General features: G+C 39.9%; 1 protein-coding gene across 1 annotated transcript in view; it reads left to right on the forward strand.

The window, feature by feature from the left end:
- The window catches only part of Pde3b (phosphodiesterase 3B), a gene marked incomplete at its 5' end in the record, with an annotated part of 143,054 nt that continues 117,967 nt past the window's right edge, over positions 1-25,087 (forward strand). The window contains one exon of the mRNA XM_008853547.2: positions 1-285. Coding sequence (XP_008851769.1) covers positions 1-285 — 285 coding nt within the window. The remainder of the gene's footprint in view (positions 286-25,087) is intronic.

Genomic DNA, 25,087 nt, shown 5'->3' on the forward strand with positions numbered 1-25,087 from the left:
TGGGTGTCGCGCAGCGGGCTCGGGGCGCTGCCGCCCGCGCTGCAGCCGCTGCTGGCGTGCCTGGTGGGCGGCGCAGGCTGCCTGCTGGCCCTGGGGTTGGAGCACTGCGCACACAGCCCGGACGCCTCCGCGCCGCCGCGCCGGTCCAGCTGGGCCGAGGACAAAGTGCCGGTGATCAGACCCCGGAGGAGGTCCAGCTGCGTGTCGCTGGGAGAAGCGGCTGGTTACCATGGCAGTGGCAAAGCGTTCCGGAGACCGTCGCTGCCTTGCATTTCCAGGGAGCAGGTAGGTGCTGGGAGTCCCGCGCGGGTTGGCGGTGCCCCGGGTGCGGCGGGGCAGCAGGCGCGGGAGGCCAACGGGACAGCTCGCTGGAGAGGCCTTTCCAGGACAGTTCTGGAAAGCGGGGAGCACATGGCCTCTATCGGAGTAGCGAGGAGAGAGCCCCCTCTTAGCCCTCAGCAGGCAGGGGGTGAGTTTTCAGGAGGGTCGTGGCTGGGGCTTTGGTGGACTGACTGACCGATCGCACTTCGGACACACAGCCACAGTGCATGATTGAGGGTGCTGGACATCGGCTTGGTGTTAAATAGGACGTCTGCCCGAGGATGGAGAGCATCGTGCACACAGGCTTTCAGGTGCACTTTCATCACTTGGGCTGATGTGAGGTTTAAGCCTTAAAAGGACACCCCTGAGCTTTGGGACTGAGACTTTAGAGGAACAGAGGGCAGTGGACTGATTGCCTTTGTGGACTAACTGGGAACTTGTGAATTTCTTGCATAATTAGGAGAATGCTTTAGCAATTTAACCCTTAAGCATAGTCAGGTCTATTCGGAATGAGGCCCCAAACATTTTCCCTTCCCCCTGCGCCCATAGGTATATATATATATATATATATATATATATATATTTAAATCATGACTAGGGAATGAGCTTTTATCTACAGAGTGCAGTGAAGCCTCCCTGGTCTGCACACCAAGAAATCCTGGCGGATAGATAGATACTCGCAGTTGAGCTTTACAGAGTGCAGATGCTGTGCAGTTAAGATCTCAGCTACTCTGCGGACTGTCCTTGGCAGGGTGGATTAGACAGGTGGGAGTACAGGCTGACCGAAAAGCGCCTGCTTGACAGGTCTAAGGTTAGGCAGGCAGAGTTGGCATCTGCTTGGATTTTTCAGCTCGCAGAGGTGGGTTCTGCACAATTTAAGGGCGAGGGCAGAAACTTGAAGCAGGAATGTGTAACCCTAGCTGTCAGATTTTACTGATTAGTGATTTTTTTTACACTGGGCCCAGTAGATTGGAAACAAGTTTCTTACCTTTACCACATTTGAAGCACTGTTCTCTCAGCCTCTTGTGTCCTCTTCAAAATAACCTTCGAGCTGCTGCATTGATCTTATAGCCTGTCAGCACCGATCCTCAGACTGTGGTATGGTGTGTTCCAGTGAAACAGCACTTTTCTTGATTTTATTTTATTTTATTTTTTTGAGACAGGGTCTTGCTATGGATCCTTCGGTGGCTCTCCCAGGCTGGCCTTGGACTGGAGGACCCTCCTGCCTCCTGCTCCAGAGTGCAACACTTTCCTTCTTGAAATGGCTTTAGTATGCCACTCTTGTAGTCAGTGATTATTTGACTAGATGCTAGGGAAAGAAATTACACCTTTTATTTTCTAAGTTTTTTTGTCAATAATAAGAGCCAATGTTTAGAAAAATGTGTTACCAAGGAGAAAGTTTTTAGAGGATTCATTATAAGGCAGATCATATCAGCTACTTTCTTGGAGTAGAATAATACCAGACTTTTGTGTGTATAAGTTGCATTTTTAAAGTCTTTTAGCATAGTCTCCTCACATTTGTAGAGAATTTTCAGGACAGCTTTACAGTTCAACATATTTCAGTTGTAATTTGTTGATGTAGTCAGTTATGTCTGTTCTTTTGTAAATTGGAAACTTCTAGTCTTCCTTAATCCTAGCGTGGTTTCCCTTTTTATCAGTGCTTTTTAATCAGCCTCTAACTAGGTGCACTGTTATGCCAGGAAGCTTCGTTTATTATTTATGTCAGAAGAAAATACAATTTGGGTTCTAAAGACAGCATATTTTCTTAGAGCAGAAAACCCTTATTCATAGTCTACTCTGAGTAGAAATGTTTTGAGGGTCTTAAAGTATAGAGGTTTGTTCATGGTCACCTACTACGTTGGCATTTCTAGAAAAGGACATTTTTTAAACTATCGAGGATTATAAATACAAAAATTCTTATGTAAGTTCTTGAAGTTTAACAGATTTGTGTACTTATGTGTGTTTTGCATGTAAATTGTGCTAAGAAAGTTAAGAAGTCAGAACTTTATGAAGCAAAAGATGCAGTTTTCTAAATTTTCAAAGTGTTGTATATGAGAATTGTAAAAACATTTTTCTTGTTTCAGACAGTGAGAAAGAATTTAGGTGAAACTTGGCTTAAAGGAAAGCGTTCTGGAGTCACAGGCAGGCTTGAGGGTCAAACCTTCACTTTCCTGTTAACTTTGGAGGCACCAGTTAACTTCTTTGTGTCTCTGTGGCAGTAGGTGAATTCTATAATACCTTCTGATTCCAAAACTGATTTATTCATCTACTTTATACTTTTGGTAAGGTATAAATAAAAATATATGTGGTTACAACTTAATGCATTTAAAAAGTTTTATTTTAATATTGAAGGTTGTTACTACTATCATATATTTTTCAAGGTATAATTGGAAAAGGTGAACAGATATTTGGTATTTCTTTGGATAGAAATTTCTTTTAAAAAGTATATGTGAATTAATTTTTTGTGATAACAAAATTGTTTCACTTTAGAACTTAAATATTTTTACTAACATTTTAAAATGCTGGGCAATGCATATCAATATAAATTTCAATATAATTTTTTTATGAACGAATAGAATTAGCAATTTTTACTTTTAAGATGTTATATTAGGTACCATGTTGAAAATAATGTCATGATTATAAATATTTGTAAGTTAGATTTATATTTATTCACATACCATATGTATGATAGCTCTTAACTAAGATCCTTTTATTGGAAAGTGCTTAGGGATTCAAGATTTAAATGGAGTTACTCCTGACTGTGTTCTACTTTGGTCGGTTAATAGAAAGAAGCAGTCAGTTTACAGTGTGTGAGGAATCAGCTGAACCCAGGAGTTTTCAGCTTTTCAACAGTGTTGTTTCATGTGTGATGAGGTAAATGTGAGGTTTTGAAAGATGTAAGTTAGTATCTAAGATTTTCTTCTGTACCTGAATTGCCAAGTGCTTTCTAAATGGTTAGGTAAATATTTGAAAACCCTGTGGCCTTAGTACTCATAAATATTATTTAGTGTTAATTTTATTTAGAAAAAGTATAAATATGTAGTATTAAGACTTAAGGGATTTTTTAAAAGTGTGATTATTTAATGTCCCCAGATTATTTGTAAGGCATAGCCATCTGTGAATTTCTTTAATAATGCTGCAGTATTTTTGACATTTATTTCATAGCTTCAATGAGCATTTTAATTTCATGTTAAAGTCTGGTAGTGATGATCTCCTACACAACACTGTTACATCCGTGTAACTATTATATGTATGCTGCCACCAGTTACTCTTCATGCCCTTCACCATTGCTTACAGAGTCCTTTATTCCATGTTTTGGGCCTTGCTCGTTTTTTATTTTGAAGCACTTCAGGATTTGTGGACCCGCCTTCCCTACATTCATCTTTAGCTTTAGCTGCTTCAGGGTTTGTTGGTACTGGGCTTGTTGTTGGTTTTTCTTCCTTTGCTTTTTACCCCTTCCTACTCGTTGAAAGATTAGGAAATATTTGGACAGTAAACTGATATGCAGACTGAGAACAAACCCCTGGAGTTTTATTGCAGAGTTGACCATATTTAAGAGTAAATGTTGACAATGTGATAGAATATTTTAATTGTATCAGACAGTGACATTTCTGTAACTTGAGTTTTGACACTGGGTGAAGGCACGTTCCGGGAAGCTGTAAGGTTGGTTTTCCGTGTCTGTAGCCTGTCCTCCTCAGTGACAGGTCCTTCTCTGGTCAGCCCCTTGCCCTTTTTCCTTTCGATTTCCAGGCCAGCCTATTTCCCCAGCACACCTCCCTGCCTTTCTACACCCGATCCATGGCAGGAGGAATCTGTTCTTGCTGAAAAGCTTGTTGTAATGTACATGTTTGTGTAGATCGTATTGGAGAAACAGAGTTTAATTCAAGTCTCCTTATGTAGAAGGGAGAGAAATTGAACCCCAGAAGAACAAAAATCTTTACGCTGGGTTATGCTCTGAGATATTGTGAGAACGAGGGCTGGAACCTAGGTCTTGTAGTCCACCTATGCTTTTCATAAACTGTGTAACCTACAGTCATAGCTTCCCAAGGCTGTGTTTAATTTTTCTTTCTAGGCATTTCCATTTACACAGTTCTAGGAGGTCAGGGGAGGGAGAATTAGGAAGGCCTCTTGAAATCAGAGTCCATAAGAATGACCTTGAAGATGAACTCTGAGGTCTGATGTAGCTGACTTGTTAGGATGCAGCTAGTCCCCAACTCAAGTGTCATCAGGGGCCAGTCTTGTCATTCGTGTCTGTGTTGAAGGAGGCGGGAGTGGAAAGAGCAAGAACAGACGTGAACTGTCAGATGCCTGCTTGGCAAAAAGCATTCTATTCAAACAAAACATGCGAAAACTACCGTGTTAGCGAAACAAAACTTTGGGAGAGCTGGATTCTGTCTGTGGCCAATTCTTGACAGTTTATAACATCGAGTTGGTGGTATTCACTTTGTTATTTACAAGCAGATCTAGAGGTGGTTAGGTGTTAGAAGCCTCTTCATGGACCTTGGGTTAGAAGACTGTGTTTCTCAGTGTATTTTTCTTTTGTAATCTGGAACTTTCTCATCAGCGTTGGTTTTTCTGAGAGGTATCCTATCCGAAGACTTCTTCTTTGCTCAGCTACAGTACGTGTGACTGTTTCTTCCTCCCTCACTTTTCATACAACTTCCATTCCACACATTTTAAATATATTTAGTTGGAACTGAAATGTTTAATGGAAAATGCCATCTGTAAAAGATTCTATGTGTATTTTATATGGTTTAAGGAAAAATAGAAAATTATAAAACAGAGGTCACAGTCACTACTTGCTTCCTTTGAAAGCTGCCTTCTTCCCCAACCTCTGGTGCAACCCAGTCTTCTTTCTCTGGACTTTTTTCCTGTCCATTCCCTTGCTTATCTTTAGAATTATAACCTCCTATGACTGTATCCCTCAGTGTCAATAGTCCTACCTGCTTTTGAACTTTAGATAAGTAGAAATACACTGCATGTGTTCTTCTATAACTTCATGTCTTCCTTAACAATTTCTGAAATCTCTCCACATTGACATAGATACTTGTAGTTCATTTTTCATACAGGTGTACAGTGTATTTCAATTATATCCACCCTTCATGGTCCTCCTCCTCTCCCTTTCTCTCCTTCTATATATATATTTTTTATAATCAACTGAGTCTAATTTGAGTTTTTCATATGCTCACAATTGCCAGTAACTCCTCAGCTAGGGTGGGGTCTTATGAGACACTCCCCCATCCCCACTAGAGTGTTGACTGCCCAGTGGTGTGCAGATCTTGTGCAGGAACCCCAGCTCTTGTGAGCTCATGAGTACAGTGGCCCTGTCATGTCTTGTAGAGACTGAATTGCCAAAGTTGAATTTTTCTCAGTGCTCTTGTTAGGAATGGCTTTAGATTTCAGAAACTCATGAGAGTGTGAACTGTAGATCTTAGACTATAAAATCTAGAATTCAAACCAACACAAAGTTCTGCCAAGTAGGAACTGTGGCTGAGATTTTTGACTCATGGTTGCAGCAAGAAAATAACAGTAGGGATGAAATTCTCAGTTGGTCTTAGAGCAGTTTGCTGTTAGTGGGTATTGCAAGGACAAGTCCCCACTGAAAAAGAAGTAAGCACCGACAGGAACCTGGAGAAGTTCTTGGAAGGTCTGAATGATAATTGCATGGTAGCCTGCTGCAGTCTGTTGTGTCTATAGGAATCTCTTTTCTCTGAGAATGAGAAGCCATTGTTTGTATAAAAAGGGCCATCAACAGAAGCCTTGAAGTAGAGAATTTAAGGACATATTTCTAGATTCTCCAAGATCGGCTCTTAGAAACAGGAGATAAAGAAAAAGGCTGCTACAATTCCTGGACATCTACTCAAGTAGTATTAGTCAAGAAAATGAAATAGCTCATCTGCCCATTATCCAGATGAGTACTGTCCATGAAAGGCAAACAACAAGAACAAAAACCCCAACAACTATTCTATGTAATTCACTTAACGTGCTAATAAATTAATTGTTCCTTTTTAGATATAATTGAGGGCTAAGACAAACTCAGTAGAAGTTTTCTTCTTTGAGGTTATTTTTTTAAATAATTAACCATTTTAAAACTCTCAAGTCATGTTATTTTTGTATTATTAAAAAAAAAACCCAATTCTTTCTTGGGCTGGAGAGATGGCTCAGTGATTAAGAACACTGACTGTTCTTGCAGAAGACCTGGGTTTGAATCCCAGCACCCACATGGCAGCTGATAACTGCCCATTACTCCAGTTCCAGGGCCTCCGATGACCTCTTCTCTCCTTTGTGGGCATTGCACGACATGGATGCACTTACATGCATGTAAGTAATACATGTATACACATAAAATAAAAATAAAAAAATTAAAAAAAACCCAATTCTTTCTTAAGCCTGAAGAGGGAGGTATTTCTGTGAGGACCCTTCCAGTTCCAGAAGAGCAAGGCTAGATACCTTCAAATCTCGGGCAGCTTCCTAAAGAAAGCTTCTTATGAAATATACCTTTAGAGAGTCAGCGAAGGTTTCTCTCTAGGTAAGACAGGTCTTCCCTGAGCCTGTCCCTATCCACAAGTGAGGACATCAAAAGAATTCCATAAATTCCCCCTAGCCATGCAGATGTGAGGACAATCCCAAGATCTTTAAGTATCTCTATCACTTTTTAGGCCACCAGAGAAGTTTACGGAATGAAAAGTAAGTTGTGTTATATATGAGCACATTCACATCAGGTGAATCACGTGAGAGAGAAGCCTTTCTTTGAAGCACACATGAAAAATCTTACAGCCACACAGTCAAGCTGTGGACTCACGAGAGGATTCACACAGGAAAAGTCCTATACATGCTCCCTTTGCAAAACAAGCCACCGCCAGTCATCCACATACCGTTATCACCTGAGGGTTTGCCAGGAAGTTACACTCAGATGTCTGCGTTCGAACCAGAAGCTTCTGTAGCCACTGCCTCATAATGTATGTAAATATATGTGTGTGTGCATATTTCTATAGTACGTATCTATTGAGAATATGCCGTCTAATTATGCTTTATCTATTGTCCCGTTCCACTGACACATCTAAAGAGACCATGTAATCTGTCAGCTTTGTTCCTCAGAGTATTCCATATGCCTAGGAAGTAGCCGATATTTTATTTCCAATAAACATATATCGAAGAAAAAAAATTCAGTCTGCGTTCACTGTTGAGCCTAACATTCTCTGTTATATTGTGGCTCAGTCCCACCTCTGTGTTTTATGTTCTTTAAATATAGGCCTAGTGGGGCTGGAGAGACTGCTCAGGAGTTAAGAGCACTGGCTACTGTTGCACAGGACCTGGGTTTGAATCCCAACGCCCACTTGGTGGCTGAAAACCATCTGTAACTCCAGTTCCAGGGGCTCTGATACCCTCTTCTGACCTCTGCAGGCATTGTATGACATGGGTGCACCTACCTACATGCAGTCATTACATTCATACACATAAAATAAAAAAAATAAAGTACTTAAATATAGGAATAGTATCTTACTTTTGTATCTCTGGTATTTGACATAGCAAATAGTATATTGAACTCAATTAATATATTACTATTATAGTGTCCGTTTTGCCTTACGTAGCAGTTTTTCCTCGGAGCTATATAATAGTCATAATTTTGATACTGAAAATAATTTGAGGAAGGTGTCCTAAGAAATAAGTTCTTGAAATCACAAGACCCAGCAATAATCTTTTCCAGCAGGGGGAAAAGCTTTATTTACACGAATGGCTGATTTTTAAAGTGAAGCTTGGAAGGTTGAAAGTAGAGGAAAGGAAACGGGTATGGACTCAGTGGGCAGAAGCTGACTTTGAAGGCCACAGTGGGCAGAAGCTGACTTTGAAGGCCACAGTGGGCAGAAGCTGACCCTTTGAAATAAAGGAAAGACTATCAAAGTATTTGATGTAAGACTCAAGTAGTGATGCAGCTGTGTGATAAAGTTTAGCTTTGCTATTTTAGATGTACCTTACAAAAAATGTTTACGAGTTGGTTACAGATTTGTAGGTGTTTGAGTTAGTTTTCAGTTAATAGGTAATGCTAGAACAACTTCAGTGATTAGGGTTACTTTTTATTTGCATTCTTAGTACAAATTTATGAATTTTTTTTTGTAGTCAGCACAGAGGAAAATAAGAGTAAATTATTAGTTGCAATTATCTGTCCAATACTAAAAATTGGATTATTACAAATTACTTTGTTGTCAAATACCTGACAAATACTGTCTTTTTATAAACAGTGCCTCTTCATTTAGTTTTGCTCCTGTTTCTGAATACTGGACAAATTCTTTTAATGATTACCACCTGTGTGTGTGTGTGTGTGTGTGTGTGTGTGTGTGTGTGCACGCATGCGCATATGCCATGTTGTGTATGTGGAGGTCAGAGGACAGCTTGCAAAAATCAGTTCTTGCCTTTCACCATATGGCTCCTAGGAATTGAACTCAGGACGTCAGGCTTGACAGCAAGCGCCTTTACCTGTTGAGCTATCTCTCTGGCCTTGAATAAATCTTGATGAAAATAGCTTACATTCCCTGATAAGTAAGGATTGTTATTCCTGTCTTACTGTACCTGTGATACAAAGGTGCCTCAGTGCCTTGAGAAGTCTGTGCCATAGTCTGCACGCTGCTTCTTAAATGCTTGTCTGCTCCTGAATCGTTACTTTGCTTGCCTTTTGCCGTCAGTCAGTTGTTGCCTCTTACTGTGATCGATCTTGGGCAGCCCTCCGCCTTTCTTAGTTCCTGACCGATTATTACCGTGGGTCAGGAAACCAGGTGAGAAGGAAAACTGGAACTGGCTGTAAACGTAAGACTGGAAAGCCTGGCAGCCTTTCTCATAGGACCTGTTTTGACTGCAGAGAACGTTTTTGCTTGTTCTGATGAAGAAGCATGGGATAGATGAAGCATTGGCCATCTTGTTTTTACACAAGCGGCTGAAAGAGTCTCTTTTCTTAGCAAGGTATACTATGCATGCTGTAAAGTGAAGCAGTTCCTCAATTCATTTTTATATTTGCCAGTCAGGTAAAATTAAAGAGCATTTCAATGCCTCTCATTAACTCTGGTGCACTCTCCGGTCAGTAGCCTGCACAACAAGGTATTTGCAATTCTGACTTAACCCTAATTAATTTTGTCTACTTTTGAACCTCCACAGACATTGAAATTCGAGTTTCATGTACTTTTCTTGTGTTATGAAATGTTTTTCTTTTGCATCTTTAATATTTTTTCTCATTGATTCTTGAAACACTCAGTGCCTAGCATGGTAAAGAAAATTGATGATTTTGGGACTCCAAAGATGAATAAAGAGCGTTACTATCGAGAGACCTGGGGCCTAGTATAAGAAAAAAGCAGCCTAAAGGAGGCATCAACAAAATCCAGAGAGGGCTTGGAACAAACGAGTGGGGCTGTGTCAGTGAGGACCCTGGGAGTAACAGATGATACACTCACGTGGGAGGGGCGGACGGTTTTTAGTAGGGGCAACTAGCCAGGTTTGGTGACATATCTGGCGAGCACCAATGGGTAGCCATTGCCGCTTTTAGATGTGTAAGGGCCAAATAGGTAGCTGCTCTTTTACCCAGCGAGTAGCTGTGTAGAGGTTCACATCCTCTGGTAGAGGAGCATTGCTGGCCAGAGGTGGCTTTTCCTGGGGATGGGGACTGGAGACCCCATGGCTCATCTCTTCTGTTTTCAGCCTCTTGCTGTTGCTTTCCATTCGCTGCATCCATCCAGGAGAAGAGGGCGAGGAACAGATTGATGTAGGCAAAGCACTTGGGTCCAGAACAGCAGGGAAAGTAGAAAACGGATCTTGATGTGCATGTGAAATGCACGTAGCTGACCACGAAGGACTCAGAAGACGGTGTGCTCTGCAGTGATGGAGGATGACGAGTGCACTATTAGAGTACTGCTTCCACTAAATTAGTATTGAAATGAAAGGATATGTTCATAAAATGGTAACTATTTCACATAGTTTGGAGTTTGCTTGAAAGACAGGTGAGTGTAGAGACATTCTAACCTTACACATCGTGCTTGCTCCCTTACTAAGTCCTGCGTTGTAGCGTGGCTTGTTTTAAAAGCTTGGGAATCAGTATTACTTTTCTCACTAGGCAGAAGACCTGGTCAAGTTCTGTGCCTTAGCATCATTTAGCTGAATGACGTGCATGCAGTACCTCTGTACAGAGGCTAGGAAGAGCTTGGAGGGGACGAGGTAGGGTGGGCTCACCTTGCATTGGAATTGTGGCTCCAGCTCTTTCCATCTGGATACCCTGAGGCAGCTTACCTCATCTGGGCCTGGCTCTCTCATTTGCAATAACTGGCATGGAGCTGAGGATGACTGAAAACTCCTGAGAAGCACTTAGTTCATGGCTTACGAGTTACTACGAGTGACTATTACTCCATTTAGGAGGCTGTTATAAACGCACCCACGTATTTCTAAGTCTGCCTAATGAAATACACTTTCTATTTTCATGAGAACTTAGAGTTCTTTTTCAAAGACTATTTTATTTATTATTTTTATTTTACGAATATGAGTGTATTGCCTGCATGTATGTGAGTGGCACCGGTGTTGTGCAATCCCACGGAGGTCAGAAGAAGGCTTTGGATTCCCCTGGAACTGGAGTTAAGGATGGCTCATAGCCGCCATGTGGGTGCTGGGAATCGAACCTGGGTCCTCTGCAAGAGCAGTTCTCAGCCCCTGAGAACATGGAGTTCTGGAACTAAACTAATATATGTAAATGAGAACTAAACTAAATATATGTAAATATTATGTAAATTAATATATGTAAATCCACAGATATGGAATTGTATGAGGAAATCTTTCATCATTTAGAATTGTTAGAGTGGGTTAGCTCATGAGACAGTGATTCGCTTTGGGGGGGGGTGTGCCCAAGGAAAGTCTGGGGATGTTTTAAAATGCATACAGGCCCCAAATGGACAGAAATTAGGTAAAATCTTCAAATAATTTCAACCATAGTAGTCTATCCTTCAAGTCTGTGAGAACTGATGCTCCAGGTAAGAGGAAATCATCGTTTTTCTTTGTGCTTCTTGACTCTATCCCTGGCCTCCTCCCAACAATACAGTTTACATGTTATCTTTCTTTTGCTTGTTTTTGTTTTTTTGACACAGAGTCTCATGTAGCCCAGGCTGGCCTAGAACTCCATTTGTAGCCAAGGATGACCTTGAACTTCTGATTCTCTTGCCTCTACCTACTGAGTGCTAGAAAGATGATTGGCATGCTCATCTTTATTTAGCAGTATTCATTGTGTGCATACAAATGTGCCAAGCTTTGTTCTTGGGCCTGTGATTAATGCTGTGAGCAAGACGCATACGTTTCTGAATGTTTAAAAAATTCTAGCACAGAGAAATAGAAAATAAAAATATAGCGAAATAACTTCAGGTATTTAAAAACTGTGGTTCAAGAAGAAAGTAAACGTGTAGTGGATGAAGGGATGCTAAGGCCTAGTGTTGTGGAGGTGGTGCTTTCAAGCATGGTTGTCATGAAAGCCTCTCTGAAGAGGTGCTGTTTTCACTGGCACGTGAATGTTGAGGAGGAGCTGTCGTGTCCGGGGAAGCTCCACCAGGCAGGTGACAAACAAAAGCAGCAGCCCCTGAGGTGGGAACAACTTGGCATGCTATGGGTTAGGAAGAAAATTGAGTGGCTGGAGAGTGGTTGCAGAGGTGAGACGGACTCACAAAGGCATTGCAAAGTCCCGCTACCATAGACCATGTTAGTGTTTGCATTTCATTGTAGCTGTATCCAAGTGGGAAGTCATGAGGCAGTTTTATGATACAGATTATACTTTAGAAAGGTTATTCTGACTTGTTTATGGGCTGTTGGCAGGGAGTAGCTGGAGTGGAACCCGGAAGTTAGGAGGCTGCTGTGGTTGTCCAAGTGAGAGATAATAATGTAGGTCCAAGTGAGAGGCAGTACTGGCTTGAACTGCCTCAGGCAGTTTTCTCTACCTCCTACCTTCCCTTCTTACTGATACTTATGTAGAACGACTTTTAAAACCAGTTTATGGTGCTTAACAAATTTTGTTAAAGTACCTGCGCATTTGGTTAGGTATGCGAATGCTGTTGCCATTAGATTTGTAGCTTCTTAAACATAGGGTCAGTGTCCAATCCTTCCTCATTTATTACCCCTAGTACTGGGTCACACTAAATCGCTTATTTGGCATTTATTAAATTTCTACTAAATGGGGGCTGGAGAGATGGCTCGGCAGTTAAGAGCACTTCTTGCAGAAGACCCGGGTTTGAATACCTGGGTTCAAATCCCAGCGCCCACATGGTGGCTAACAACCATCCATAACTCCAGTTCCAGGTTATCTGGACGTCCTCTGCTGCCCTCTGTGGACACTGTGATGATTTTTAAAGTTAGGCCTGGAAAATGGCTTATGTGCAGGTCTGATGCCACATTCTTTGTCTGGAACCCATGAAAAAAGCTAACCTTGCCTCAACAAGATGGAAGGTGAGAATTGACTCCTGAAAGTTGTCCTCTGACCTCTACACATGGTACCATGGCATACTTAGTGCTTGTACTTACACACACACACACACACACACACACACACACTAAATAAATAAATAAACACAATAAATATATTATTAAAAAATTAAAATACCCCAAATGTAAGCTTGCTATGTCAGTTATATTGATTCTGTTTGGTACCATGATAATTTTATTAAATTTGACCAAAATATCTCCCAGATATCCTTTTTGCAAATAGATATGTGAATAAATGAGCCCGTTTGGGCAAAAATTAAAATAATAGACATTTAAGGTGCTTATTACAAAAATGAGATCCTGATTTGTGGAGAATATTCATTGTCACACAATGTAGACAACTTGATAGGAAGAATTAGGTTGTGACTTCCTAAATGCCCATTTAAATAACAAAAATAAATCATGTTGATTTGAATTATTTGAATCTTGAAATATAGTGTGGGAGTTTTATTCTAAAGTGTATATATAGCAAGGCCCGATAAGATGCCTTTAGGGGTTCAAGGTGGTTGCTTGCTGCCAAACATAACAACCCCAAGTTCAGTCCCTGGGACCCACGTGGTGGAAGGAGAGAACCAGTTCCCACAAGTTTTCCTCTGACTTCCACATGTGGTCTATGACATGCCCCCGACCTCCAATAAGGAAATGCACTGAAATGTGTAGAGGTTGGACCATTTGAATGGTTTAAAGCCAGTGGATGTGAAGGCAACATTGCTAAAATGCTAGGGAAGCAACGGACTCTGCACGTTTATTACCAAGCACTAAACTTTTGAAGATTTCCTAGGAAACGTGGTTCTGGTGTCACCAAGAATGTCTCAGGCTCATTTGATGTGTCCTCCCTGGAAAGGACTGGGACTAGGTAGACGTTCCCAAAGGAACTTTCCAACTTACTCCCTAATTTGAGCTGTGATGAGGTTAAAGAGGGTTGCAAAAACAGTTCTGGGGTTCCCACTTTTTCAGTTCTAGTTTGCCTAACAAGGATTTCTTTTGTCTCTTCTCTCCCAGACCTGGTGAATTTATTAATATCTATTTGGTTAACATTTAATCTTAAATTACTGTTCTGAAGGCAAAATCTATGCTAGTTAGAATTTCTCAGATCACTACATCATTGCCTTTTATTGGCTAATACAAAAATGTAATTTAAAAATTATTTTTAATTTTTTTATGTGTATGAGTGTATTGCCTGCATGAATGATAGTGCACCTGTGTCATGCAATGTACCTTCATGAATGTTTTTACCTTCTCAAGGGTTTTCAAGAAATTAGAGCTTTGACTTTGCAGATGCTCTTTACGTATTAAGCAGTCCATTAAGCATGTTTTCAAGCTTAGAGAAAAAACGGACACTACGAATCCTGGCAACTGAAAGCAAATAGACGTACGTCACTATCTGTGTGCAGCTGCTGACACTTATGTCAGCAATGTGTCGTGTTTGCCTGGAAGCTCTTGTTCAGTGCTTACAAGCAGGGTTTTCAGGGGAGCACGGCTCCATGGCTGAAGATGTATTCCACATTGTCTGAGTACACGCTGTATACAAGCTTTAAGCCATGGGCCCAGGCTGCTTGCTATTAATGTCTGGTTTTATTTATTTTCTTTAGCAAGTACATGTTACTCATTCCTCTGTCAGCCAGCAGCAGGCTATGGACCATGTTTCTAAAGATACCTTTTGCAAAATGTGGTCTGGATAAATTAAATTAGATCTACACAACTGATGAGCCTCGTGACTTCATTTATAGAGGGAAGTTCAAGATAATACAGGTGGAATATTTGGATTTGTCTTGACTAAAGCTTTTAATTTCATTGTGCCTTTTTTCTTAACGATTATGAAAACTATTCACTGCACATTTAAAACATCATTGAGCATTAAAATGATGCACGAGGTAAGGGATACACATTGTTATTCAGCATGTTTCATTGAAGGCCTGTGTACCCCAGGGATTTAGGCCTGGAATTCAAGAAGACCCCAAAACCAGCCAACACCTTTGCTTACAGAGTTGATGTAGCCCCTAGATTCAGGAGGGAGGATTATTTGTTTAGAAAGTCATAGTTGACATTTAAGAGTGGGTGAGATTTAAAAAGGATTGTAAATTGGATTAAGAAGTTAGGGACAAAATACTTAGGGGAATACATATATTTTGTAAGTTTTTAGGAGAAAAAGGGCAAGTGGGAAGTGAGTGTATTTAGTGGTTGGTTTAACTGGGGAGTAAGTGAAGACAGCAAAGTCGAGAGTGGCGATTGGGGGTTTACATCAAGCTAATGAAATCCAAATCAGGGCCTCTTGCAAAAATTCCAAGACATCGAGAAGAAAGTGTTCATGCAGCTCTGTGTTTCTCTAAGTATTTTAGTATTGTTACGAATTTTCATTCTTGACTTACTCCCATGTAATGTGGCACTGGAGTGACGTTAGACAGCTTGGTCATCCAGGTAAGGGAAGGTTGAATTTGGGGGTTTACATTTCATGTGGGTGACACATATTTATGTGGTTCTGCCTTCTGAGTATGGATGCATCTCGACTTGCCACGGAGTTATATCCTGATAAACCCACCGCAGGTTGAAGATAGAAGATGAAAGACATTTAATCCACTTAACCTACCGCACATCATAGTTCTGCCAACATTGGTTAAACGTTCTTAGAATACTACATGAACCTACAGGTGGGCAAGATCATCTAGCCATGAAGCGATTTTATAATAAAGTATTGAGTATCTTACAGATGTGATAGAAAGGAAAACTGAAATCAGTACCCCAAACTGCTGGCAACTTAGTACCCTGCAGAGCATGGGTTGTTTATATTTCCTCTGACTGGAAGTTATGACTCCTGCTACTGTCCTGACTTACGATTCTGCAGAAGTGTGCTGGGAGGTTATTGATTTAAAAATTATTATGGGTTTTTGTGATGCTGTGATTTTTTTTTTCTCAGTGCAGTTTGGTTTTACTTTTGTATCTAATTTTGAATTTTCCTTTTTTTTCCCCTTGAAGAACTCTCCCTAAATTGTCTGATATTCAGGCCTAACAAACTGTGAGAAGCCCAACATTGGGAAATCAGGAGGAAACAGTGTGCAGATAGAGGTTGCAGTCTTGTATTAACGAATGCATTAAGGCAGCCAGGAAGACAGCTGAATTTAGTAGGGATTGCTGGTGACCTTCGGTAGTGAGCACACATTTGGGAACACGAAGAGGTGGTTATGTACTTCACAAGGAAAGCAGCAGTAGATTCCAAGAGCAGTAGCTCTTGGGGAGAGGGAAGACCAGTGACGTTTTCTCTGTGTGTTTTCTCATGCTTCAGAGGAGGACATCCAAATATGTTACAGAAAGCAAAAAGATACCAGTAACATAGCAGAAAAATTAGAGATAATAGCAAGGGAGGTAAAGTAAAACAGAGATATCGGCCAGAGCAGAGAGGCAGAAGGAAATGGGCTCAAGATGTGGGGGACAAAGATTAAGAAAACAACAGGAATTCCCTCAAGTGACCTGGTCATCGCTGTGTTGTGATTGGACTGAGTGTAGTGTTGGTTTTCATTTTTTCTTTCTTTTTTGCCTGTATTCAATAAATTCTTTAAACTTTTTAAATTTATGCATTTATTTACTTGTGTGTGTATGTGTGTGTGTGTGTGTGTGTGCACATGTGTGCATGCTATGGTGTATGTGTGGAAGTCAGGGGACAACTGTGGGAGGCAGTTCTTGCTCCCTGTGGGTCCCGGGACTCAAACTCAGGTCATCAAGCTCAGCATCAGGTTCTTTATCTACTGACCCATCTTGTCGGCCTGTGGTCCTTCTTAATCCTTAACATTGTACACTTAGGCTCTTATTAACTAGTTAGTAATTAATTAGTGTGTGTGTGTGCATGTGCGTGCGTGTGTGCGTGCGTGTGTGTGTATAAGCCAGGAGCCAACCTTGGGTGTCTTCCTCAGTCACTTCACCACCTTATTTATTTTTATCAATACATTTTGTTCTTTGACAGTTTCTTTTTTTTTTTAAGTAGCCACTTTCTTGGCTAAAAGTCAAAATGTCCTTGGGCCTCTGACAATTTCATACATGTGTAAGGCATTCTGGTTGCTTTATCCTGACCGTCTTGTTTCCCTCCCACCCTGCCACCTTCTGCTTCCTCCTTACAAAGCTCTTTCCTATATCCATTACTTTCCATTTGTTTTGTGTCCCACAGAGTTTAACCCAGGTCTGTGTGACCCTGGGTTTGGAACTGTCCGTTGGAGTATGGTGTACTCATCAGTGGCATACATGGATACTAGGCCTCCTCCCCACCCAGACTCTTGAGTTGTCAACAAATAAGCAATAAGTGGTAAGGCCCTCTGGAGGGATCCGTCTGGATTCTAGACGGTGCTTCGGCTTTCTGTTCTCGATTTTGGGGATAAATTTTCATTAATTAAAAAAGAATTATTTTATATGTATGAGTGTTTTGCCTGCATGTATGTAAGTGCACCATGTGCATGCAATGCTGACAAAGGCCAGAAGAGGGCGTTGGATCCCCTGGAATTGGAGTTAGGAATGGTTAGGAATGCTGAGACTTGAACCCAGGTCATCTGCAACAACAGCCAGTGCTCTTAACTGCTGAGTTATTACTCCAGCCCCATTATAAAAATATTTTATTATTTTTAATTACATGTTTATGAGTATATTGCCTGCATGTATGTAAATGCATTCATATCTTGCAGTGCCTGTGGAGGTCAGAAGAGAGTGTCAGATCTCCTGGAACTGGAGTTATGGACAGTCGTTAGCCGCCATGTGGGTGCTGGGGGTTGAAACCTGGTCGTCTGCAAGAGCAGCCAGGGCTCTGAACTGCTGAGCCATGTCTCCAACCCTGGAGATAAATTTTTAATTGGAGCATATAAACATGCTGTAAGTGCACTAATCCTAAGTATACTACTCCATGAATGTTTTTACAGGTGTATACCTGTGTGGTCACCACTTAGGTCTAAGAACACATAATTCCTAACACTCCAGAAGAAAATTTTTCACTCCTTGAGTCATTGCTGTCTAGACAGATCCCACTATTCTGACTTTGCTCTGTTTGTTTTGCCAATTTAAAAATTTCATATAAATTGAATTATACGGTATGTCATTTTTTAATCTTATTTTCTGAAAACAATGCCTATTAAATTTGCTAGTATGGAAACGTCTATCACTGGCCTGTTTATTTCATTTCTGTGCAGTATTCTGTGGTGGTAAATGTACCACATGTTTATTCATTCTCTAGCTTATGGACATTTGAGTTACTTATATTTGAGGGGTCAGTTATCAACACAGCAACAGCAGCTACTCTTACACAGCTTTTTACTCTCTCTCTCTCTCTCTCTCTCTCTCTCTCTCTCACACACACACACACACACATATACACTTTTGTTGACCGTAAACCTAAGAATATGTTGCATCATATATCCTAGGTGTATGATTAACTGCAAGTTTCCAAAGTTGTACCAGTTAACCTGGTGACAGTAGATGAAAGACCCAGGTGCTTCACATCCACAGACCCTCTGAGTAAAACGTTTAGTCCCTCTGAGGGTATGTGTTTCTCGATGCTCGTGATGTTTAAGCACCTTTTGTGTATGTTCATATGCATTTGGATAATTCTGCTTTAGATACTTGCCCATTACAATCGTGTTGTGTGACTTTCAGCTTTAATAGCAACTCTTCACAGTTCTTCTGTGTTCTGTGAATAACACTTGTGGTGGGGGATTGTCTTTTATTGGACTGTGCCTTATCTTCTTACTGTTTTTTTCTTCGGAGACAAGGTCTCAGTGTGTGTGACCCTGACTGGTATGGAACTCTCTGTGTATGCCAGGCTGGCCTAAAACTCAGAGATGCATCTGCTGCAAAGTGCTGGGATTCAGGGTGTGTGCTGCTACACCTGGCATCTGGCATCTTCGTACTCTTAATGTAATCTTTTAGAAAAACGGTGTTTAATTAAGAAAATATTTTATTATTTTTATTTTATGTGTATGAATGTATTGCCTGCATGTGTGTAAGTACACCCGTGTTGTGTAATACCCATGGATTCAGAAGATGGTGTCGGAATCCCTGGAACTGGAGTTATAGACAGTTGTTAGCCGCCATGTAGGTGCTGGGGTCCTTTGCAAGAACAGCCAGCACTCTTACCTGCTAAGCCATCTCTCCAGCCCCAACAGTTTTTAATTTTAATGAGGTCCAATTTACCATTATTTTCCTTAGTAGAGTGTTGCTTTTTAAACATTAATTTAAAAAACTTAATTATACAAAATCCATGAAGTTCTTTACTTTTATATACACAACTTCTCTTGAATTGATTTTTGCATATGGTATGAAGTTGGGGTAATTTTTCATCATTTTCAGTCTAGTTTCAAATGTTGTAGCATCACTGATTGGAAAACAATCTCTTCCTCTTAGTTTTACCTCATTTATTAAACCAAGTGACTGTGTTTATACGGATCTGTTTTTGGACTCTGTTTTGTTGCTGCTTGTCAAAATCTGGCAGCAGTGAAAGTCCTTAGGAGAGATGACTCAGCAGTTAAGAGGGTAAGTCCTTAAACTTTGTTCTTAAAAATTGCCATAGCAGGATGGAGAGATGACTCGGCAGTTAAGAGCACTGAATGCTCTTGCAGAGGACCTGGGTTTGATTCCCAGCACCCACATGGTGGTTAACAACTGTCTGTAACTCCAGTTTCAGGGGAATCCAGCGCCCTCTTCTGACCTCCTTGAGCATTGCATGACGGGTGCATTTATACCCTAGCAGGTAATACACACATGCACACAAAATAAAAATAATAAAGTATTTAAAAACTTGCCATAGCTAACCTGGGACTTTTACATTTCTGTATAAATTTTTTGGGTTTGCCTTTCAGTTTCTACAGAAAAACTTAATGGGATTTTGATTTGGTTTGCTTTGTACCTGTAGATTAATTTGGGAACAATTTGAGTCTCTGAAAGCATGAAAATGAGAAAATCTTTGCCAACTACAGCTCATCCAAGGGATTAATATGTAGAATATATGAAGAAATGCAAAAATTAAACACCAAAGGAAAAAAAAAGCTACCAATCAATAAAGGGGCCAGTGACCTGAATAGACAGTTTTCAAAAGAAGAAATACGAATGGTTAATAAATAATTTAAAAAACTGGGGTTGACAAGATGACTTAGCCAGTAAATGTGTTCATTGTGCAAGCCTGATGACCTGGGTTCAGTCCCCAGTACCCATGGTAGAGGGAGAGAGCCAGCCTTTGAACGTTATCCTGTGACTGCCCTGTGTGCAGCATGACATGTGTGTGACCCCCCCACACTAACAATAAATGAAATGAAAATTGCAAAAAATATTTAGAAGTGTTCAACATATGTAACCAGCAGAGAAATATAAATTAAAACTCCTGTGAGATTCACCCCAAGTAGAACGGTAACCAGCAAGAGAACGGATGAGAGAAAGGGGAGTCCTTGTGTGGTGGCATGCCTGTACCTAGGGTGGCCAGTCAACACAGGCTTCTCACGAACCTCAAACTGGAAGTACAGTTCTCTGCAATTTTTTTCCTCATATGTGAGGTTTTAGACTCAATCTCCACCACCAAAACAAACAGAAATAACATTATCCCCCCCAAACATTAGTGTTTTTGTATTTTCAACATCAGTAGCTGGCCCATCTTACTGTTTTATTTGTCTGATTTTTTTTCTTATGCCATTATGTAATAAATGATATTTCATAAATTTTATGTTCTAATTTGTATGTAGAAATACAAGTAAGTCATGAACTTATATCAAACAGCTTTTTAGAAAATTAAAAAAAAAATTGTGTGTTTTGCCTGCATGAATGTAAGTGCACCTGTGTCATGCAATGCCCACGAAGGCTGGAAGAGGGCATCAGATCCCTGGGATCTGGACTTTTGGATTGTTAGCCGCGATGTGGGTGCTGAGAGCCAAATCCTGGTCCTCTGCAAGAGCAACCAGTGTCCTTAACCACTGAGTCATCTCTCCAGCTCCATATCAAATAAGTTTACGAAGTGAACTGAGAGCTGTTTGTAGATTCCTTTGCGTTTTCCTTGTATGCATGTTGTCTGTGGGTAAAGTCTGTGCGATTTGTATCCAATTGTTAGATTTTTCTCCTCATTTTGTGGCCTCTTTTCTTGGTTAGAACTTAAAATGTGGTGTTTAATAGACATACTGATGATGAATAAATGTTTCTCCTTAACCTCAGAGGAAAATGTTCTAGACTGTACCATTCCGATTGGTGTCAGTTCTAGTTGGTTTTTGTGCTCTGTTATTAGTTCCAGATACCATTGATCAGATTCGGGAAATTTTCTTCTATTCCTGTGATAGATAACTTTTTTCTTTTAAAGAATGAATGTTAAATTTTATTAGATACATTTCCCATATTAAGAGAGATGATTCTATAACTTCTCACATCATTTATTAATGTGATGAGCTACTTCGTGTTACTTTTGAATGACAAACCAAATGTTTGTTTTTGGAATAAATTCACATTGATGTATGTTTCTTTTTACATATTGCTGTTCTCTGTTAAACTACCATTTTTATTTTTAGAATTTTTCATCTGCGCTCATGATAGATTCTGATCTGTAATTTTCTTTATTTGTTTTGTCCACATCAGGTACTGGTATTTGGGTTATGCTGGCCTCATATGATGATTTAAGAAGGGGTTTTCTACATTTGTTATTAAAATTATGCAAGATTGATTTTTGATATTTTTAATTAAAAATTTTAAAATCTTTTTTTTTCTTTTTAAAATAAAGACAGGGTCTTCTGTGGCCCCAGCTAGTCTGGAACTCATTATATAGACCAGGCTAGACTTGATCTCACAGAGATCTGTTTACCTCTGCCTCCTGAGTGCTGGAATTGAAGGCATGCACCATCATGACTGGCTACTTTTAATTTTTATGATCATTTCTTCCAGTTTAATATTGGTGAAATAGTCATCAAAATAGATATAGTTTTCTCCGTTATGGTTAAGGAAACTGAAGTTCAGAACCCTTGCATTGCTGGTAGTTACTGGTGTGGTGGCATATGCCTGTAATCCCAGCACTAGGGAGGCTGGGGCAGGAGGATTAAAAATTTGAAGCCATCATGCATTTCATAGTGAGACTTTGTCTCAAAACAAACCTAATTCTGCCTTACTTCAAAGACAGTATTGTGTATTGCACATGGAGAAAACTCACTGGCCAGGTGACTGTATCGTGTGGATCTTAAGAAACACTAGAAGTTGTTCCTTTGAATACTTAGAAAACTTCTTTCAAAAACTTTCTGTCACACTTGATGAATGTTTCTTGGTTGTTTGTGGCTTAAAGTAGCTAAGCTTTATAATTCCGTTGGCTCTGTCAAAGAAAAGTCTATCCATTCCAAAACTGAACAAATCAGTTTTATTTATCTGTGGGAAAAATAGTTACTTGGAATTTACTGGGATTCCTCCTTTTCCAAATCCACATAGTCTTGGCAGAAATCCTCTGGATTTGTAGAAATTAGATATTTCCAAACTTGACTCTTTCCAGCATATGATAGGATAAAGGAATCAGTTCATTCTGTGCTGGGCAGGCCCAAGGGTAAGAGAAAACTTCAGTTTTCCTCCAAAGGAGGAAAGTGATTATGAAGATTCTTCATATCCAGATCCAGCCCCTCTTACCAGGGAACCTTTCTTACAAAAATGAGTTGAAGTTGTACTCATGTGGAAGTGTCTTTTCCCTTAAACTCCTTTTGTTAAGGGACACAAAATCCTTGAAAAGCTGTTCCTCGTTTGTTGATTATTTAGAAATCTGGTTTTCAGACAGTTATTTACTAATGAATTACTCTATAGTTACTTGAGTGGTTTTTCTTTAGGATTATGTTAGAAGTGTTTGGCTCCTTTATGAGTTTCCAGCAGGTTTTAATGTTGTTTAGTCACTAAAATTTATATTGTGCCACGGATATTATTTTATTTGCCTCATATGAAAACCGCAACGTTTGTCTCATTTCCAGTTAACTTAATTAGAAAGTCTGGCTCCCTTTGCAACAGCTCCTCATTTTTAAAGCATAAAGTGTTATTTAGGGAAATCGATAAGGGAACAATGTTAGCAAAGGTGGTGATTTTTTAACTGAAAATTGTTCTATATTAAAATATCAGAATTTTAGAGGTAGAAACTTTTTCAAGAGATTAAGCTTTCTAGTGCTTGTAATGTTGCTTTCTCAGTAGGATTATTTTCCTAATAGTACTTAATACATTGAAATATATACTGAAATCTGGAGTCACCTTAAAAAAATGGGTGTTTGCTGATCTTTTTTCTTTCTTTTAGTTCTGTTAGTAATAGATCTTTAGTCTCTTAACCATTCTTTAGGTCCAGTTGGTTAATATTCAGATCCTAATGTTTAGCAAGGTTAATTGGCATGAGAAGGCTTAAATTTTTAATTTTTTTGTAAAATGCTAGTTATCTGGTAGTATGTGGAACAAGAGAAATTTGGTTTTAGGAGATTTCAGTATATTGGGATTGGAAACACTTACTCTAGAAGGTGTTTAAAATTCTGAGATGGAAATGTGATTGATTTTATTATGGTAATGCTTTGAAATAGGGAAAATCAATGTTGCCATCAGCTGTCAAAAATAAGGACTGAATGTTCAGTAAGGTGTGTACCGACATCTGTAACCCTTTGCTTAACAAAATCACGGCGTCATGCTTTAAATACTGTCCTAGAAATGGCTTGCCACTTTCTCCACATTTAAGGGTATGATTTCTCAGAACACTTGCTGAATTAAAGAAATGGTCAAAAAAAGTCAAAGTAATGTTTTTCCTCCAAAAGTTTCCTTCTGATGGTCTCCTAACATTCAAACAGTATGTGTGGGAAGCTGGTGGCCAGCTCTGTCCTCCAACGTGAGTTCATTTACATCTGTGCTCATCTGGATGCCATTGACTTCCTTTTCTGTATTTTATCTTACTTCACTTATTTTATGGGAACTTGCAGGGCAAAATGTCAGTTGGGAGAAAAAATGAGCTAAAAGTGAAACTGAAAGTGGTTAGCGCCCCACCAGTTACCAGCTCCTGCTGGCCTATCACCCGGCAGGTTCAGACCAGTACTCACCTGCTTTTGTTCTTTAGGGTTCCTCAGATAATCGCTTTCATCATTTAGTTCTGGACTGAATACCTGCTAGGTGTGTACAGTGCTTGTACTGAAGTGATAGTAATTTGAATACTAGTTTTATAAAATATACATAGCTTAATCTTCCTCACGTATGAGTTTTAAACTTATCACAAACTTTACTTTGTATATTTAATGGCAAAATAAGTGGATGTGTTCATGTTGTAGCCCTCTTCCATTGATAAGAATGAACAGGTTGAACTGTTTCCTTTTAGGATTTTCATAAGTTTTATTGAATAAGATGAATAAAATGAGTAATAAATATTATCTGTATTTTGGCTGTAGTAAAAATACTTTCAGGCTGGGCGTGGTGGCGCACACGGGTAATTCCAGCACTTGGGAGACAGAGCAGGGGGATCTTTGCGAGTTCCAGGTCAGTTTGGTCTACATAGCAAGTTCCAGGCCAGCTAGGGCTACAGGAAGACCCTGTCTCAAAAAGACAAAAACAATTTTTTTTTTCAAAAATTTGAAACATTTTAATGTAAAATTGATGTTTAATTTTTATAATTAAAAAATTCAAAGTAGTGCATGTACATAGTTAAAAATCACATGCTACTAAGAGACAGAAGATGCAAAATAGCAGTCTCTGCCTGGCTCTTCCTTGTGATCTGGTCTTGCTCCCCAGGTAGATGTTCCTTATGTTCTTGCTCCCTGTGTTCTGTCTACCCAATTTAAAGTAATGCAGCTCTGCTAACAATTTCTCAGCCTATGTGATTCTCTTAGGAGAATGGTGACTTAACCCTCTTACTGACCCCCTCCACCCTTCTTCCCGTTCCTTATGTAATTATATCACAAATTAAAAAGTCATTTGTTAGCGTTAGATCCATTGATGATGAAAATGCTCTTTACTTGTGAAATAAACAGCTCACTTTTCTCATTAGGCATCCAGGGTTAGGGTTAGAAAGGTGGGGGCCATTCTGACTTCTCTTAGGAGGTGTTTAAGGGATCCTTTAGCTCAGATGAGGTTGATGGTCACAAATTTTGTGATGCGGTGTCTTGCTACTATGACTTTAGAAATCTTTATGTTGATGCTTGCTTTGTTTTTTTTTTTTTTTTTTTTTTGTCTTTTTGAGACAGGGTCTCCCTGTAACCTCAGCTGACCTGGAAATCACTATGCAGACCAGGCTGGCCTTGAACTCACAGAGATCTGCCTGCCTCTGCCTCCCAAGTGCTGAGATTAAAGGCAT

The sequence above is a fragment of the Nannospalax galili genome, unplaced genomic scaffold, assembly GCF_000622305.1.
Source record: "Nannospalax galili isolate Female #2095 unplaced genomic scaffold, S.galili_v1.0 scaffold44, whole genome shotgun sequence".
NCBI lineage: Eukaryota > Metazoa > Chordata > Mammalia > Rodentia > Spalacidae > Nannospalax > Nannospalax galili.